This window comes from Sinohyriopsis cumingii, chromosome 3 (assembly GCF_028554795.1).
Source record: "Sinohyriopsis cumingii isolate HCF-2022 chromosome 3, ASM2855479v2, whole genome shotgun sequence".
Classification (NCBI taxonomy): domain Eukaryota; kingdom Metazoa; phylum Mollusca; class Bivalvia; order Unionida; family Unionidae; genus Sinohyriopsis; species Sinohyriopsis cumingii.
The window spans coordinates 3,188,188-3,208,597 of record NC_142963.1 but is presented as its reverse complement, the minus strand read 5'-3'; the positions used below and the strand labels follow the sequence as shown (position 1 = coordinate 3,208,597).

Genomic DNA, 20,410 nt, shown 5'->3' with positions numbered 1-20,410 from the left:
AAATTCATTGGTGTGGGGTTATTTCTTATATGCGGAACAAATAGTCCACTTTATCCAGGACAAAGTGTCTGTGTCGATATATCATCCTTTCTCTCATTCGATGTCAAGACGAGATTTGATCTCCCTCGACATAACAAAGTCTGATTATTCATGAACAGTAGCCTGTTTTGAGCAATGAAAGCAGGGAGCATCATGAATGATACTGACCCATCTTGTCTGAACTGCATGTAGATGGGTCAACTAACAGGACATGTATTTGCTGATTCTGCCTGCCATTTGCCAATATGGTGCGGATGCAAGATGTATACGAGACAGCGGTAGTACTCCCAATGTATTATGATCAGATAACATATTTGAAAAAGAAATTTAAAACCCAACTGACCTAAAGTTTAAGATAAAAACTTCTACATGAAGTACATCAAGATAAAATATTAAAATGTAATGATGTAAAAATTCTGTAAGATATAATATACAAGCAACTCATGTAACAAGCTTAAAATATATGGCTAACATTTTTTAAAATAAACTGAATTCCCTCAAAAAGTACACAATTTTCTCAGGCATTACATCATCATACAGTTTCTTTACTCAGTTTTCATGTCAAAATAGTTATGTCTCACAGGGTTAAAACTGACACACTTGACAAAAATGTGTTCCACTGTCTGTTCACCCTTCAAGAAGTATGCATGAGTTAGGTATGTGTGTCTAGTATGCAGTCAGTATAGTACCACCTCCATCTCTGCAATTTGTTCTACATTAGGGATGCCACTTTCCAATTCTCAGTTGGTCCAAGATTTGTGAGATTATGTCAGCATAATTTTAAAGAAGTGGTCATAACAGGATTTTCATGACAACCAATGTTGCTATTCTGGGAGATCACATTGGAGCCACTTTTATTCTGAATCAACTAAATATCCTTGAAAATCTTTGTAGTGAAAACTTCTTGTTGATATGACCATCCATTCAGGAGAAGCAGCAATTAAAACATTTTACAGATGGTCTTCATACTGGATATCACACTGGCATCATTTTCATTTTGAACCATCAACACTGTTGATATGACCAACCATGAATCAGTAATAAGATCATTGCAATGACATCCATGTTTAATGTCATATCAGCTTTCATTTTTGTCTGATGTCATATCAGCATTTCATTTAGGACTATCTACATGTCATAAAAAGTGTTCATGTGAAAACCCCATGTTGATCTGGCCAGCTGTTTCGAAGAATTCAAGATAAGATTTTCAGGATGGCTAGCATAGTAGCCATAATGAAAATTAAAGGGGTTTTCTTTACTTAAGACATACTAGACATTAGGAAGAAAGTGCAAAGTTTTGTAACTTTCTTACAAGTAGGTTAGGAATAATGAGAAAGAAATGACTACAGACTGACAATGGATGGACAGCTGATAGTGGATACAGATCTACTTCATGAGCTCCTCTGGTCTTTCACCAGGAGAGCTAACAAATGTTCTAAGAGTACCTTGCAGATCTATCCATTCCTGTGTCTTTAGAGTTCTGGAGTCTGACAATTTCTTGATAGAAGGCTTCCATCTGTGACTTCATCTCTTCTATTTTTGTTGTCTTTAGGTCACTCTGAAGCTTCCTGCCATGTGATTAAAAGCATTTTAGAAACATTATTTCCTGTACTAAAAAGTGTTATTTTACCTCGAATGTACAACAAATCCTAATACCTTATATGAAGAAATCTATATGGCCAATGTGGTAACTTCAAGTAGACCTCAAAAAGAAGGAAACTCATAACTTTGAGGAAATCACCATACAGTGCCTAACTGATAGGTATGTGGGTTTTGGATCCAATCCTTTGCATAGGTGCTGAGCAAATGAATTACTACTGCTAAATCCAGATCACATATATATGAAGGATGAACAAACAAACAATGTGTTCATGGAACACCAATGCACCAACACTAGAACTGACCTGAACTCAAAGCTACTAAAGTGGGTGGACGTATAGAAGAATGGACAGCTGCTACACTATATACTACTACCTTAAGTGCTAAACTGTATACTACTATTTTTTTGTGTTGTTGCAAAATAACAGAAGAGTTCTGTGAAAGAACAGACATTCTACTAGCTGCAAAGAATTTCCATGAAGCCTAGAAATGAATGTTTCTTATTCATATTTTTGCTGAGTGCTGAAACTATATTTGATATTCTTGCATTACCTATGTCAATATGACAATCCATTTAGGAGTGGCAATAACAAGATTTTCAAGATGATCATCAAAGTGGCCATACTGGATGTATTACTGACAAAATTTTCATTGAAAGACCAATCAGAGAGAACAAGATGCCTTTGGTGAAAACCGCATGTCAATGTGACCACCCATTCAGGAGGACTAGCAATATTAACATCAGCATCATTTTTATGTAGGACCAACTAGCCACCAGTCAGAACTGGTAGTTACAAGATTTTCAAGATTGTTAAAAAGGTGGTCATACTGGTTGTCAGGTCAACACTATTTTATTTAGAACCAATTAAACATTGTAAGAATTCTTAGTTTAGTAGGAGTAATGATAAGAATCTTGAGTCAATGAATGACAACAGATGGACGACTGATCATTCCAAAAGCTTTTGATCTATGACTAGCAGAGCGAATAAAGGAATAAGACAATATATGTATATGTGGTTTGCATGTTCCCAAGTTTCTAATATATGAGACACAAAGTGTAAAATTCTTTTCCACAGTGTTGTCCATTTAAGCTTATTTTAATCAACAAGAACAAAATTCTGATCTATAACATTAATATTTTATATTATAGAAACCAGTGGAAAACGTTTATTTAAGCCAACTCAAAAAATTAACTTGCTAACTTGACTGATGTAGAAGTATGCTACATTATCAATGTGATAATTCAAGGCAGACTCAGTTACCGGGATCATCTACAAATAAACACCATCCAAGCACCCTCTCCATTAGTGATCTTGTATGACTGTTTTTAACTGGAAATTTACTGGGCAATCCAGTTTTCAAATCAAATGCATCCGACTGATGATGGCTCATTAAGTATATCTATAGAACATGTATGTACATCTACACTACATGTAAGTGCATTTACACTGGTGCCAATTATTGTCTCAGAAAAAAAGTAAATGATACAATAACTTTTTGACACAAGTTTTGAGAGAAAAAAGTGTCATACTTACGCATGTGCATTCTCTTTATCCCTTAGCTGCATCTCCAACTTCAGTATTTTCTGTTTGAGACTGTGAATAACTGCGCCAGAATCTGGACGCTTGTCAGCTAATGTTCGCCTCAACTCCTCACTCTGAAAGTTTAAAGCTTTAATAATGACCCATTTCCACATGCATAAAAATGAAATTTTACCTTGAATAACAAAGAAAAACATATACCAGATGGCTAATGCACAAAGTTACAGTACCACAGTTCTGTGCTTAACATTCAGAATTCAGGTTAGTAATGATAACAGCTCCAGCAAGGTCTGGAATAATGGGAATTTTTCTGAATTGTTCTGTGATAAGACAGATTCCAGTTTGAAATGAGTGATTTTGGCCTATTCAACTCACAAGTGGCTAGTAGGTATGATAGGCCTTTATCATGATCAATATCTTTTCTGCCATGGTGCTTAAATAAGACATCACAGAGCTGTAGACTTTGATGATAACTGGTGCCGTTGTAGAGCCAGATAAAGAAGCTGACTAGTTGAGGGAAGAAGGCCTTCAAAGGGACTGTAAGTCTCTTAAAAATGCCCCTTTCCCTCTAAAGCATTAGAGTGGAGGGCATTCTTCTCTCAAGATTATCTCCATAATCAAAGGTCTAAATTCTTTTTCTTTCTCTTGCAAGGCTGTCCTGATATGGACCATGACAGAAACGAGCGTCCAGACAGGGGTCTAACACTTGCAAACATGGTTGTTTGGAGATATTTGGCTTGGCTGTAATATTCCTGGGTAGGACTACTGCCAGATGGAGTAGATCATTGACTCAGGACTTGCAAGTCTGACCACCTATTTTCTGTATTATTTTCATTACTAAGATGGGGACTGGGGAGGGGGTTGTGGTAGGCAAATACCCATAACCCCTCCCAACTGAGTAACAGTAAATCCACAGCCCTAGCTTCAGGTCCCTGAACCTATGACACAAAAGTGGCCCATTTGCAGTTCAACCGTGATACAAAAGGTTGATTACTGGATGCCCGCAATCTAATAGATGAACCACTATAATAAACCACTGCACTTAATTGCTAACTTTGAATTCAGTCACTATGAACCATCAACTAACATGATAACACATTCTGAATCTGCCGTACTTTTTAATACGAGAATTGCAAAACCCAAGATGACCCCAGCTGACAGATTTCTTGTGACAGCATTTAGTGATGTTGTGTATGATTTTAATAAGATGTCACAATGTGACATCACTGACTGACATTGGCAAAACTTTGTGGAGATGTGTTACAATGTAAAATCACTGAGTGACAATGTGCATGATTGTGGGAATGTGTTACAATGTGACATCACTGACATTGGCATGAGTTTGTGGAAAAGTATCATAATGTGAAATCACTTAGTGACACTGCATGTTTTTGTGGAATTGTGATACAATGTGACATCACTGACTGACATTGTGCATGATTTTGTGGGGTTGTGTTACAATGTGACACAAGTATTATTAACTTTAGCAAAGGAAATTATACTGCACTGCATGGTAAAAGTCTTGAATTGTATTATCATCCATTCTTATATATAAACAAGAGTCCCATAAAGCAACTGATGCTCTACTGGGTGAAAGGAATTTCAGGAATTGAAGACCATATTTTTTTCTAATAACTGCTAAATGTTTAATCCATCTCTATTATTCTTTAGCATCAAGATTTTCAAATTAGTTGCTGTTGTGAAGATAATGGATGTGATATTGGCAACATTTTCATTTAGGACCAAATAGACATGATCATAAGTCTTGTGGTGGAAACCCCATGTCAATATAACCATACATTCAGCAGGGATAAGAATAAGACACAATAAGAACTCTTCAGAAGAAAACCTTATATCAATATTACTTTCTGTTCAAGAGAAGTAGCAATAACAAGACTTTCAATGTGGACATCAGAACAACACCATTTAAATCTAAGACCAACAAGACATTATAAAAGGTCTTCTGGTAAAAACCCCAAGTTGATATGACTTCTGTTTTGGAGAGTCGCATTAACAAGATTTTTAAGATGGCTGCTACGGGGCCATATTGGATATTAAGATGTGCAAATAAGTCAAACTGGCATCATTTTTATTTACAACCAACCAACCAGACAGGTACCATACAAATTCATTTACAAGAAGCAGTGCTAACAAGATTTTCAAAATGACCACTGTGGTGGCAATACTGAATGTCTGATTATATCATTTTCATTTGGAACCAACTAGACATCATAAAAAGATTTCTTTGGTGGGAAAAAACCCTTGCTGACATGATCATCCATTCAGAAGTAATGATAAGAAAATTCTCAAGATGACAGTTGTGGCAGCCAAACTGGATGTGTAAATAGTACAATTATCGTTTATTTAGGACCAACTAGACATTGTAAGAAGTCTTGTAACAAAAAAATGTCATGCTGATATGACCATTCTTTCTGAAGAAGCAGTGATTTTTAAAATTAACACTATTTTCATTCAGGACCAACTTGACTTTATAAGAAGTCTTCTGCTGAAAACCTCATGTCAATATGACTTTCCGTTTAAGAGGAGAAGTGATAACAAGATTTACATCGTGGCTGCCATATTGGACTTCAGACTGTCACCATTTTAATTTAGGACTAAGTAGATATCATAAGACATCATGAGAACTCTTTTAAGGAAAACCCCATATAGATATGACGATCCAGTAGCAATAACAAGATTTTCTAGATGGCTGGTGTTGTGGCCAAAATGGATGTCCAAGTCGTACCATTTTCATTTTCGATCCAATAAATCATGTGATGAAAGTAAGCATAAAGTTTCAAGGCAAGAGCAGTTTAGGAGGAACAGTGATAACAAACTTGTGCTAATGGAAGGATGATAAATGGACAAAATAGCATCCCATTAGCTCTTCTGGTGTAGTAGAACGAAATAATTATCGTTGTGTATTTCAAACTATTTGACTGTTTTGTAACTAGTAACACCATGTTGCTTTGCTGGAGATCAAAATCAGACTCACTGATTGGAGATATTCAGCTTCTTTCCAATACTCAACTCTGTTCTTATTTCAACATCCAGTTAATGAACTTTTTTTCAAACCGTACTTTATTGAAAATCTGCATATTGACAAACACATTATCATAGGAGGTTGCTATTAATTGAAAGTGGCCCAGATATTGCTATCAAAGACAAAACTAACAGAGATGGTAGACAATTACCTTCTGAGGATCCAGTAGTGAAGCCATTTCTTTTTCCTGAAACAAAACAATTAATGAAAATGAGGAACTAATTTAGCAATAATAACTGTTTTTTTGTGATTAGTGAACAGAAGCTTTTGCAACAGAATTTATAAGCAAAAACTAATATGCTTTATTTCATTTGATCTGTCAATCCGACAGTTGATATTTAAGAACATAAAGTCCTATTCAATGCAATGACTGAAATTTCTTTGCTAATTTTCCTGAATGCCTTTTCAAAAAACAATGAAGAAAAACTGCAACTTTCTTTTACACAAACCTTTTTCTGGTTATCTTCTTCTAGTCTTCTCATTTTTGCCTTCATTGTTGCACTCTCTTGATTCAGGTTAGCAATATACTAAAAATAAAAATATTGTTTTGAAAAAAATTGTTAGTTCTGTCTTTCCTTTCAATCTATCATGTTAATTACCAGTACCTTATATTCAGATAATGAAATATTAGACATACTATAAATGAGGCATTTGCTATAAATTTATGTCACAAAATGGCTTTAAACGATTACACCCATCTGGTTTTTCTCATGATCTCAATTACACTAATGAAAAACATACTTAGCAAAGGAAACAATACTTCATTACATGGTGGCTCTTGATTTTTTATTACTGTCCATTTCTGTGCATAAAGAAATATATAAAAATTTCTTCATTTATTCCAAACTATTTGATTTGTTTGTTACAAGTTACACAACACTGCTTTGTGAATTGAGTCTAACTAATTGGAGATGGTTGGCTCTTTTCCAACAACCAATTCAATACCCTATTGTGAGACCTAAGCTGAAAGTGAATGACTGATCATATGTAGATTTTTGTATTTATTTTCCATAATATTCATGTTAATGTGAAAAGAGAGACAGTTTACCTTTTTCAGTTCCAACACCTGATCATAGTATTCTTCTTGAGATTTGTATGCCGGTGTGCCAGATGATGATTTTACTGAAAAAATTAATTCTACTTGTATAACCAGTATTCTGCTGAATGATTGAACAAGCTGTCTTAAATATGACACAAGTACGGAAACTATCTAAAAGCATTATATTCAAATGAATTTTGGAGTGGTCATTTTTTTAAAATAAAAAAACAATGCCTTTCTGTTCCAGTAACCCCAAGAATGGATAGAAAAGTTAAGATCTGCAGCTCTGTGTTTATAAATGCTAAAGAGGTTCAACAATCCAGAAAATCATACGAATCTGCCAATGTTCAATAACCACTGCCTCATTAATTTGCACCTGGACTTAGTGTTATAAGGTGTTTTACTCCAATTCTGTTCTCCTAAAAATCTGGTTAAGAAAATCATTATCCATGCAATGACTATACTCATTTTCGAGGCAATGACTGCATTAATTATCCAAGCAATGACTGCACTCATTATCCATGCAATGACTGCACTCATTATCCATGAAATGACTGGACTTACTTTCCTGGCCATAACTGCACTAATTTTCAGGCAATGACTGCACTCGTTATCCATGAAATGACCGCACTCATTTTCAGGCAATGACTGCACTCATTATCTATAAAATGACTGCACTCATTTTCCATGCAATGACTGTACTCTTTATCCATACAATGACTTTACTTATTTTTCAAGCAATGATGGAGTTAGACTTCCTTCAGCAACTCAACCCAGTGTAATTTTAACAATTGTAGTGAATTTAAAAGTCCTGTTACACAATGGCCAAGGCATCAATCAAAAAATTAATTATCTTCAACTGTTTCCAATGTATGTACCATGCTGCCATTTCAGCTGGAGTCTCCATCTAACTGATTATCAAAATGACACAACAGACATTTATGAATTTTGCCTCAGGCCAGTCTGGTGACATGTTCTTCAAAAACTGTTGTGACATGTTCATAAATGAGTCATAATATCTAATAAATTGCTTCTCATTTATTTTAATTTCTTTAGCTTCTTTTTCATTCATGATTCAGGTTAAATGCATAGGAACAGTGACTGCCAACTTTATTAGCATCAAGAACATGGAATAGAACTAAGTCATTTGTTAACATGAGGCATTGAATATGCAGTTTATGATGACACATAAATCTGGTAACTTGAGGAATAATTCTGAGCAAATTTGTTCATAAATTTGATTTTGGTGGTTTACAGACCTGCCAACCATAACAAGATCATCTCAGTAAGTTAGCTGATTTTATTCCCGTAAGTTTGACCAGTTTTCAGTAAGTTGTAATAAAATATCATGTATTGCTATTATCAAGTTGGAAAGTGTTTATTTAAAAAGTTCAGAATTCCAAAATGATGCATTGATGGTAAGCATTATATTCATCTGAAACATTTGTGAAGTATACATACTTTATTAACCTCTAGTGCAGTTGCACAAACTTCAGTTCCAAACCCTATGTTGCTATCTCTCAACTTGATGTAATTCTTGGAATTTTTTTCTTAAGTTCACAGGACAGAAATTGTTACTTGCACCATATGACATAATCAAATCAACATGTGATGTCTAATAAACATAATTGTGTCCCTTCCTGCTTTCAGTCAGAACAATCTGGATTTCATTTCTATTCTTCTGTAATGATTATTAAAACTTTTTAATTAGGAATATTTTTTCCTTTTGTCTTTAACATACACCTGTAGCTGAATGCCATTTAAAAAAATTCTATAATCAACAATTTGATCATGCAGACGCTTCGCCTGTAAAAATATGTCCAGTTTAAATCATCTGAGGTACAACCATAAAGCTAGTCTGGTTCTCTGACTAATTCCATAAACCTGAGGTGAAACCCGGGTCCAAATCAAACATGGACAAGCCACTTATCTGGATTTTACCACAACAATGATATTTCTGTAATTTTTCCCTTTATTCCGTTAAGTCCATATTTTAAGGGTCATTTTTGTATGACTTACAGCAAAATCATAAGGGTTGGCAGGTCTGGATTTATGACTACAAATTAAGTTCTGTAACTTAAGTAGCATTATTTGCATTCGATTTTAATTAATCTTTATATTTCAAATTCCCCATTATTACAATATGTTAAAATAATATATGCATATAAGAAAACATATAAACAAATCTTATCATGCATAATGACACTCACTACCTTCCACAAATATTAAACATAATTCGGAGTCCACCTCACTGACCTGCACCCTCACTTATGCTGCAGGCAATGTATTTGGACCCTATGGCTTGCTAATTATTGAGGGAATGTGTGCCCTGATATATCAAAATAATTTCTCATGTAAGTATAATAATCAATCCATATTATGATTACTAGAGACATAATAAATTCATAAATCTGTACCAATGTTTAATAATCTTGGATAAAACCAGCAGATTTTAAGACATAATACTGAAAATGGAATAGATAAACAGAAAGAACAGCTGTAATACCATTTTTTTCCTGTCCCACTTACTAACATATGCCATCTAAAGAAAATGTATAATAAATAATGTAAAAAATACCAAATGAATTTATAATCACCAAAATGACATTTCAACTGAGTCTAATTTATTTGTTTCACAGTAATAGTAGGGAAATCAAAGGTCTGCAGAAAAACTGATACCTGTGGGATCTTCCATTTTGCGTCCTTTTTCTGTCCCCATCATCTGACGCATAAAGGAAGATGTGCTCAGGTAAGGTATGGCCATTTCATTAGGCCTCTTCAATCCACTAAAAGTGTTCATGCCAGTACTCTCCGTACTGATGCCTGTTAAAGAAACCAATTTTAAAAAGATGTATCAACTCTATGGCATGTTTTGGACAGTTGCACGTGAGTCACAGTCTACAGTTGAAATCTGTGCATGTGTATGTGTGTGTGGGGTCAACTCATCAGTGCTACACTTTTTCTACTGGAAGAGAATAATATTTAATCATGATAGTATAATATTATCTCCATTACATTAGCCCAGGCTGAATTGGCCTGATTGGTGGTTTATTATTAAACCAATGCTGTGACAAGAAAATCCTTGTGTGTGCTGATAAGGGTTAGTCATAATGAAAAGAAATGGATTCATATTCAGAATTAAGCTGAAACAAGACCACCAAAACATCTGAGTGGCAAGATAGACAAGACCACCAAAACATGTGAGTGGCAAGATAGCCTGAACCATATTCCAAGTTACATGTGTCAAAACAGTCAGCATTATGAAGTAAAGAAACATAGAAAATGCAAAGACTCAGTGCAGAACTTAGAAAGTGAAATGCAAAAGTTTTATACTGACTCAAGATCATTTAATATCTTGCCTGGAAATCATAAAAGCCTTGACATTGAGTCTATGCTTAAGATTTCATTTTGACTAATCACAAATGAGGTTAATTTTTAAAGGTCATTTTTCACTGTTTAATTTTAGAAACTCAATCTCAAACTCAAAATGTTTTTATGTTATGATTTCCAAGCAAGTCACTATGACATCAATTTTCCCTACTAACTTTTCACCAACTGAATTTGAACCTGTCTATAATTTATGCATGACTGAAAACTGACCAATCAATTTTCTTAAGTCTGGACTTGTATTTCAAAACATGTTGGTGAATAAGGTCCAGAATAAGTTTATATCGTTACATGTGAAACCAAATTAAGATCATGCTTAGCAACTGCATTTTCTGTGAATGTGATGAGGTTATTCAAGTTAAAGTGTTGCAATAATATCAAATATTTAAAAGTGACATAAAATAAATGTTACTTATAATATATGAATGTGTGAGTTATAACAAAATGTGAAAATATTAAACATGAAATCTTAAATAAATCAAGCAAAACTAAGACAATAATCATTACCTATTCCAGTCTTCCTCAGAGTGTCGACCCAATACTCTGATGGAGTCTTGTGTCTGGGACTCTCAGGATGTCTTGAACCACTCAGACCAGCTTGAAAATATTAAAGAAACGTTACATGTGTAAATTATAACTATCAAAGATAATGCATTGCAAATGGCACTACAATTTGCTCCATAGGGCCTTAAACACAGAACTTGTGTTGGCAAACCGGAGCATGAAAATGGCCAATCAGGGGACATAACTCCTCTCAATGGTCAGGATACATTTAGCTAAAATCCACCATTCCTTTGTAAAGTTATGCTGCAAAATATGAAGGAAGACCAGTAATCAGGAGCCATAACTTATCTATATCGTAATGTGGAAAGCTGGAGATGACACTCATTCAAGGTCTAATCTAAACAAAGCTGCATGACAAAGTTGGTTGAAATCCAACAACAATATCAAACTAATGCTAAGAAATCAAAGCTGGAGAACAGGCAATCAGGGGTTACAACTCCTGTAGATGACGTTATAGAATACTGGAAATCACACTCTTTCAAAGCATCATTAAAATAATGTACCATACCAAACCTGGTTAAAAATCAACAAAACTTGGTTAAGTTCAGCCAGAGAAACCAAAGTCAAGACAGGCAATCAAGGGATGAGACTCATGATTTTATGGAATGCTGGAAATCAAGGTCTGATTAATATAAATCTTTGTACCAAATCTGGTTGTAATGCAACAAACCTTGGTAATGTTTTGCTATCGAAACCAAAGTAAGGAGGATTGACCAACAGGGTGCGTAACTCCTGAAAATGATGCCATGGAACAATGTCAATAGTACTCATTCAAGGCATCATTAATGTAAAGTCCTATACCAAATTTCAATGAAATCCAACAATCCTTATTAAAGATATACTGCAGACACCATAGTCTGGAAAATGGGAAATCTGGGGGGGGGGGGTTTAACTTGGATTTTTAACGTAGCTTTAACAATTATTCAGTCATATCGCTACGTTATCTGCAGTGTGGCAGTTTATAGTGATGTCTAGCACTGGTGCATCATGCTGCAGACATGTAGTGATGTCCCACCCAGTCACATTATCCTGATACCAGGCCGACCAGTCCTAACACTAACCTCTTAATGCTGAGCATCAAGCTGTTAATACCATTTTTGTAAGTCTTCGGTATGACTCGGACACTCTAACCACTAGGCCACCGGAACGGTTCCTTTTAAATCTGGGGGAATAACTCCTGTAAATGACATCATGAAATGGTAGAATGGGAAATCTGGGCATAATACCTGTAAATGAGATCATGAAATGGTGAAAATCAAACCATTCAAGGTCTCACCAATTTACAGTCACTTGACAAATCCAACTGAAGCACAAAGGTTCATAAATTACAGTTACAGAGGATCACAAATGGATAATGATGAATTTATGAAACAAGTTGTATAATTCCAGTTTTTGCAAGCCTTGGTTAGCAAAAGCTGCACATTATTCAATGAATGTAATAAATTTAATATTAAATCATTACCCATTTAAGATTTTCTTTATCACATAGTTTTTATTTCAATGGAAATTATTTTCATAGAAAGAATACCAAATAATTCCATTCATTCTGACAGACATTGGATCTTTCATTTGTTGCATGTAAAAAAAAAGAGTCCCAAACAAAGTTAACTAGTATTAACATTTAAAAGCAGATTATACTTTTCTTACAAACTGTAAGTCAAAGAACAATAAACAGAACATTTTACACAAATTCATTTTTAAATATGTACCTATGTCACATTGTTTGATGCAGTACCGATTTGATCCATGTTTATGTAACCTAATGTGTCACTTTCACAAAATACATTAAATTGTTGCAATATTCATTTGAAAGGTTTACTGGATGCAGAAATTCCCATATTTAATGTAATGTATTTGTGACCAGATTTTTGCAGTACCTGACCTGGAACAGTAGACTTCAGAATATGTAAATAAAATTCATTCTGAGACTGAACTGCATCACATATTTATCTTGTAAATATGCAGTGGTTGGATAAATTTCTATCAGTTTAGAGACTGGTTTATGTCCATTCTTCTGTGAACAGATATGAGTTTATTTCTAAGTTAACATTTAAACCATGCTTGTATATAGAGTAGATTCCACACTACCGGTCTACAGCACCCCCCCCAACTCCACTGCATACACCTGTGATCAAACTGAGCAATACCCTTAGTTTACTCAAATAAAAAAATGGCCACCAAAATGTTCATAGAAAAAAAAACTTCCAGAAAGTGGGGTTGAAAAAAGTTTTCCACACAAAAACAGCCAATCAGTAAAGAGAATATTGCACAATAATTTCATGGGCTTATTGGGACCAATCAGACCAATCAGAATCACACAGTGATATGTTCACGTTATAATACCAAAAATATGCAACTGTACACACTATAGGCAAAGTGTACTGACTATGTGATAAATTGGGCTATGCATGAATGGGCCATAACTCTATAAGCAATGATGGAGAATGTTGAAAATAACAATATCTCAAGGTCTGTTCAACATAAAGCTGCAACTGACATATTTTACAATTAACAAATTAAAAATCAAATCAATATGCTTTTTTATACACAAAGCTGAACACCTACAATGAATGAAATTTACACTGAATGCACTTTCTGAAAGAGCCCAATTGCAGACATATAATAAAACTATAATGAAACAATAAGTCCAAGATGGCCTATAATGTTCACCCTGCCTACATAACTTAACAGTTGACTACAATGGTCTCCAAAGTGGTAAGTAGCCTGGCTAAACAGATGCAAAATCATTTCACTACTATGTGTGAATCTAAATCATTATTAAACACTCCCAAGATCCTATAATTCAAGTCTAATTAAAACTGGATCAGAAATATGGTCTCAAAAACAATAACAACTTCAGCCAATCAGATACGTGATCACTTCATTAATATGAATGGATCTTGTTCAGGTTAGAATTTATTCAAGATTTGATGATGTAAGACTATATTCCAAGTTTAATCAGAAACTTGACCTGCAGAGAAGTAACAAGTACACCACTCCCTTGATAACTCGTGCCCTAATAACATGCAAACCCGCTTATAACACGGGGTTAGGCATGGATCCAATTTTTTCAGTAAAATTTTTTATTCCTACTTGTTGAACTTGTTGAAAATTGCAATTAAAATTGGTAATGGAAACTTTGATATATCGCTCGTTTTATTGTCACAAATGGTAGACAGGACCTGGAAATTTTAATCAACATTAGAAAATATCAACTTTAAAAAGAAGTCATAAAATTTTCTACATTTTCTTTCCAAACGAATTCTTTGCGCATCATAATTATCAATATTCAAGAAAATTTCAATCAATGAAAATGTCACTTATGCCTAGTGGAGGTAGTACTTTAATAAATAAAAACCAATTAAATAATTTCTTTATCAAATGAAATATGTGTTCTAGTTTATCTTTAAGTTCCTTTTAAGTGCAATCATCATAAATGCATGTTTCCTCTTGTAATTAAATATAAAATGTGTCAATCTACCATAACAGCTTTGTCTGTGAGCATTTCTCTGAGAACCTAATTAAGTGCCAACCATGTTTTAATATTGGACTAGCGGAAGAATTTGTTGTATTGCTGCGCTAAATAAAAAGCAGGGGCCTTCTTTTCTATTATCATGTTAATTACATCTTTTGAATCAAATAAAGGAGGCAGAATAAACAAAAAAGTTAAAAGGCATCCAAATCCTACATGCTTAAGAACCAGGGGCCCAGGTTGTATGTCGGGTAATTCATTTCAGTTGATCAATCAGACACTTATAAATGTTAATGTGCATATAATCTAATTAAACTACCTTAAATTAACCTACTCAATCATAACTGATTAAAGATTGCAAGGCAACCAAGTGAAATGAGTACTTTGTAAAATAAAGAGTGTTTTTTCACAGATACGGACCATTCTGGAGAAAACCAGTTTCAGAGAATTCCTGAATTCGCACATAGAGATATCCTCAAGGATGATGATTTCACTGTTACTTGCAATGAAATCATGACATCAATATTTTACTAACTGAACAATTAAAAAATTTAGTTTTGACACAGACGATTGTCTCACGAAATGTTATAGTTTTTTAATATATAAAAAGGATTCTTGTTTGGCAGTGTATCAACTGTTAGTCTGGTTCCCTGCTATGAAGAATCCTTGTTTTGCAAAATACTATTATAAACCACTCCAGGAACCAGACTAATCAACAAAACAAAAAGCTATGATGAGTTGCATGAATGTTTTTGCTTACTGTGTTGGTTGTTGTAACCAGTTGGAATCATGTTATTGATCTTTCAGATGTTGGGACATTTTGAAAATAAATGTAATTTATACAGAATAATGAACAACTTCATCAGAAAAAGTACTTTATTGACAATTATTCTCGAAACGATTATAAAATGAGGATTCAGTCATTATACAGCCCAGATTCCCCTCACCAATCATGCAGTTCTCTGGATATCTAGCAGATTTTCTGGAGGTCCCTCAGTAACTCGCGCCATTCCCTATAGTACGGTCTATGTATTTAGACCCGATGTGCGCAAGTTATAGAGGGAGATGTGTACATGTTAATGGATAGATGATGAATGTAAGTTTAGACTATAAACTCACTTTGCATTACAGCCAATTGAACTAAACAAGAGACCAAAGTGGGTCTAATATAATTCACCTAGCTTACTTAACATCTGACTGTTTCACTAAGCAGGCTTATGTAGTAATGAAAGAAAGCACCCTATGTAAACTATCTCCCAAACTTTAATATGTTGATTATACTTACTCTACTATATCCTGATCAAATTCTCTCTAAAGAAGAAGGCATTATTAATATGCGGTCTCATGCACATAACTGAAATCAAGATCCTGATGATAAACCAAACGGGTCAAAAATATGGCTTCAGTAGTTATAACAAACCTAGTCAATCAGATCACCTTATTAATATGCATTAATTTCACTCATTATTGAAAGAGTCAAAGATTCTGATGATAGAATCATATATTTAAAGTGGCGTGCAGAGTGGTAGCAAGCTCAGATGAAAAATTACATCAATACTATATTTAGATCTTCCTCATTATTAAACTTGTCCAAACTCGGATGATAAAAGCCAAGATTTCAAGTGTGAGCCAAACTGGATCAGAAATATGACTTCCAGACTGATAAGAAGCTAAGCAAATCAGATGCAAGACTGACTCATTATATGCATGCATCTCACTCATTATCAAATCTGTACAAGATCTTGAGGAGATAAACTTATATTTCAAAGTTTAATCAAAATCAGATCAGAAATGTCAATCAGTGAGGTAACAAGCTCAACCAATCAGATGCAAGGACACCTCATTAATATGCACTGATGTTGCTCATTATCAAACTCTTCAAATACTTCAGATACCCATGTTCCAAGTTTGATTGAGATTGGATTAGAAATATGGATTCCAGATTGGTAACTAGTAGTTATTGATGAACGGACACACAATGGATGCAGGACCATACCAAAAGTTATCTTGGCCATGTGGGCAGATGAGCTATTTAACAGGATAGACCTGAATGGATGCTTGGATCAAATGACAACACAACACAATGTGATGAAAAATATATATATATTCTACAAATACAGTGATTCTTTCACACTCCAAACTTACGAGATGTAATCAACTGAAACAAACGTATAACTCGGTCATTTGTACACTGTATGATTCATAAATATTTGTAAAAATTTGCAAAGGTGTCCACTGACAAACCATACAGTTCTCCCGAATGAGATATTCAATTACTCTATCCAAACATTCACAAATAGGAAAACAAATTTTTAAAAAAATTCATATATTCAAATGTATGACGGTAAGATTCATATAATCTCATGTAATGAAAGTAAGATTAAAATAATCTCATGTAATGTCATAAATGAAAGTAAGATTCAATTAATCTCATGTAATGTCATAAATGAAAGTAAGATTCAATTAATCCCATGTAATGTCATAAATGAAAGTGAGATTCAAAGAATCTCATGGAATGTCATGTAATGAAAGTGAGATTCAAACAATCTCATGGAATGAAAATAAGATTCAAATAATCTCACGTAATTAAAATGACTCAATTGTACACAATTGAAATAATAATCAACTGAAACAAACGTATAACTCGGTCATTTGTACAGCTGTATGATTCATAAATACTTGTAAAAATTTGCAAAGGTGTCCACTGACAGACCACACAGTTCTTCCAAATTCTTGGGTTGGCCCACACTTGTATCAGTCACACACACCCTTCATGGATCCACCATGATCAAATTTTACAATTTAGTGGTTTTGTCTTTGTATGTCCTTGATGGTTACACCATCTTTCCATGTCCATATAGACACACAGCCAGCCAGACAGACAGCCTGATATACCTGCCCACACATATGTACAGACAGCACACAGTTCTCCTGAAACGGGTTGGCCCACACTTTTATTGGCCACACCCACTCTTTATAGATCCACCACGCACACAGACATACATATAGACATACATACAGACAGCCATATGGCTGGAGAACAAAAATGGAGACTGTTCACTCCTTGACAAGATCCCAAAGACCAGTGTGTCAGTTAGAAAAGAAACTTGCCTTAAATCTACAGGAGAGTGAGTATTACTAAGAGTAAAATACCAGTGCATCTAGTGTCTCCCGCCATAAACGATCTATGATGAGATACATGCCAGTTCAGTTGCTTACCTAGAAAAACAATTATCTACCCTAGGTAACATTGTACGCATGTACGATGAAAATGATCCAATCGTTTTAAGACGAAACCAAGTTATTTCTTGCCTTATTCTGTGACAAGCTAAAACTGCTCCACACCTGCAATGAAAATGTCAAAAAGGTTTTACCGGTTTGTCTGTTTTTGACAGCAGTCATCCATAGTTCCCGCCCATTTCGAGGAGGAGGGGCACTTTGGGCCCGCTTTCTTTTGGGAGTACCTGCAAATATATATTCACCAAGTCTAAATTTTTTCAGACTTCTGGAGGATGATCACCATCATTTGGACACTCATTCAATGTGACAGCTGAATATTAAATGATAGTTTTACACAGTTAAAAGAATTAGTCAAAAGTAAGTTATTTATTAAAAGCAAATAATAACATTACTTTTTAAAACATGTGAATGTACCACTGCTTGCTGACTATAGAATGAATATACTATATGTTGTGCGGTACTTATTTTGACTTAAGTAACACTTTTTTTCTTCGTTTGTACAGACTGTCATGTACAACACAAACAAGTTTTTTTTTCCTTTGTACAGACTGTGTATCAATATACCATATAAACAATTTAACAGGTACTGTTTATTGCATACTGAAATGTAGTCATATGTCATTGTCTCTTTAATTCATTTTTAGCTTATAAAAAGGAAAAGTAGTGGTCAGAAAATACATTGACTGTTGCTGGATATTCATTCTGTCAGAGGCAATTGCAAGCAATCCCACAATCCTCACTTCCCCTATTATAACTCAAAAAGATCACTACAATATTTATCCTTAATTTATTTACTGAATTCAGCATTTTTATATATCTATTAAACTGCCACTGTTTTCTTATTTCTTAAAGTGTAACTAGAAATGAAGACACCAGCTGCGTATCATTGAGATGTACATGAGCTAGATGACATCGTCCTACTATGCAATGTAAGTGGACAAAAACTACACTGGAACGTTTTAAGTCAAACATGTGTAATGGACCTGCAGTTGCAAATAAACAAGGTCACAATTGTGTCAAAGTGAAAATATTAAAATATTCATTTGCCAATATATACTTGTCTTGATGTATAGTGCTATTATTTTATGGAGAGCTGATAATGTGGCAATGTTTCCAATGTTTGCTTATGTAATGAGCTTCACACTGAGATTGATATTTTAACGAAGTGAAGTGCTATAAAATGCACACCAACCTGTAAATGATTTTGTGGTTTTGGATTGCTTGGATTCTTAACTATCCATAAATAGTCACTTTTTTAAAAAGTAAAATACACTAACATCTAACTAGTATGGTCCAAGGAAACAACATACACAAAAAGTTCAGAGTTCAGCCAAAATAAACAAAAAAGGCCTTAAAGACTCTAAGTAACAGTAATAAGGTTCTTTGATATATACAGTTGCGTATTGACTACTACAGTAGTAGCAACTTGTAAATGACTGCCGAATTACCTGGCCTCCTGCTGGACTTCTTCTTTGCTGATTCTGGAAGAAATGCAGATATTTATTTTAGACAATAATTCAACACAATATTTCTTGCCTACTCTGCCATGACATAATGCAACAACACCAGACCCAAGCAGGCCTAATACTGCTCATGTGTGAGGCTGCATGATTTGTAAAATCTGAATAACATCTTTTGCAAGATGTATTCTATCATATTTTGTCAAAATCTGCTGAGTTATTTATAAGAAGTAATTTAAATATTTATCTATTTTTAGTAATGATGGTCGTATCTGATCAGGATAGGTATCATTTTATATGCCAGTATTCTTCCTGTCAAATTTAGTTTGATTCAGTTGAACAAGAAGTTGTTTAATGTTTTTCTCCTGTCATTAGTGTTGGTGACCATATCTGAGGTGGTCTGGCAACATCTGAACAAATTGAAAGAGCTGCATGCATTCATAAAATTTTATCAAATTCTATTCAGTGGCTCTTGAGAAAAAGTCATTCAAAGATTTTTCTACTTTCAATAATTGTTGCAATATTTAACAGCTTATTGGACTCAGCTAAACAAACTAGAAGCAATTGCATGCCAGGATGCAGCCAGTCTCTGTTCAGCCATTCTTGAAAAATTCATTTAAATTTCTTATTGCAATTTTAAGTAATGGCAGTCATACTGATGGTAAAACAACACCATTTAAACAAGTTTGAAAGAGCTTCATGCCTGGATGATTTCTTTTAAATTTAGTGGCCACAGTTGATAGCTTATTATGACTCAACTGTACAAGATAGAAAATGCTCCTGCCAGGATGCATCCTATCAAATTTGATCAAACTTCATTGAGCAGCTCTTGAAGTGAAGTCTTTTTATGTTGTTTCTCCTTCAATTTTAAGTAATGGCAGTTGTATTTGATTATAGAGTCATCATTTGAACAAATACGATAGTTCTTCATGCTTGAATACCGTCTTTCAAACTGAGTAAAGTTCTTTTGAACAGTTCTCGAAAAGAGGGCATTTAAAAGTTTCTGTTCTTAGTAATGGGTTCTGC

At 34.2% G+C, this 20,410-nt stretch overlaps 1 protein-coding gene across 3 annotated transcripts in view; it reads right to left on the bottom strand.

The window, feature by feature from the left end:
• Positions 1–20,410, bottom strand: part of LOC149802356 (uncharacterized) — a 73,737-nt gene that overhangs the window by 43,769 nt on the left and 9,558 nt on the right. For all 3 annotated transcript variants that reach the window (XM_089951587.1, XM_089951588.1, XM_089951589.1), the window contains exons 4-12: positions 19,373–19,405; positions 18,059–18,148; positions 11,156–11,245; positions 9,941–10,084; positions 7,271–7,344; positions 6,672–6,749; positions 6,374–6,409; positions 3,174–3,295; positions 1,485–1,607 (exon numbers count right to left, since the gene is read on the bottom strand). In XM_089951587.1, coding sequence (XP_089807713.1) covers positions 1,485–1,607; positions 3,174–3,295; positions 6,374–6,409; positions 6,672–6,749; positions 7,271–7,344; positions 9,941–10,084; positions 11,156–11,245; positions 18,059–18,148; positions 19,373–19,405 — 790 coding nt within the window. The remainder of the gene's footprint in view (positions 1–1,484; positions 1,608–3,173; positions 3,296–6,373; positions 6,410–6,671; positions 6,750–7,270; positions 7,345–9,940; positions 10,085–11,155; positions 11,246–18,058; positions 18,149–19,372; positions 19,406–20,410) is intronic.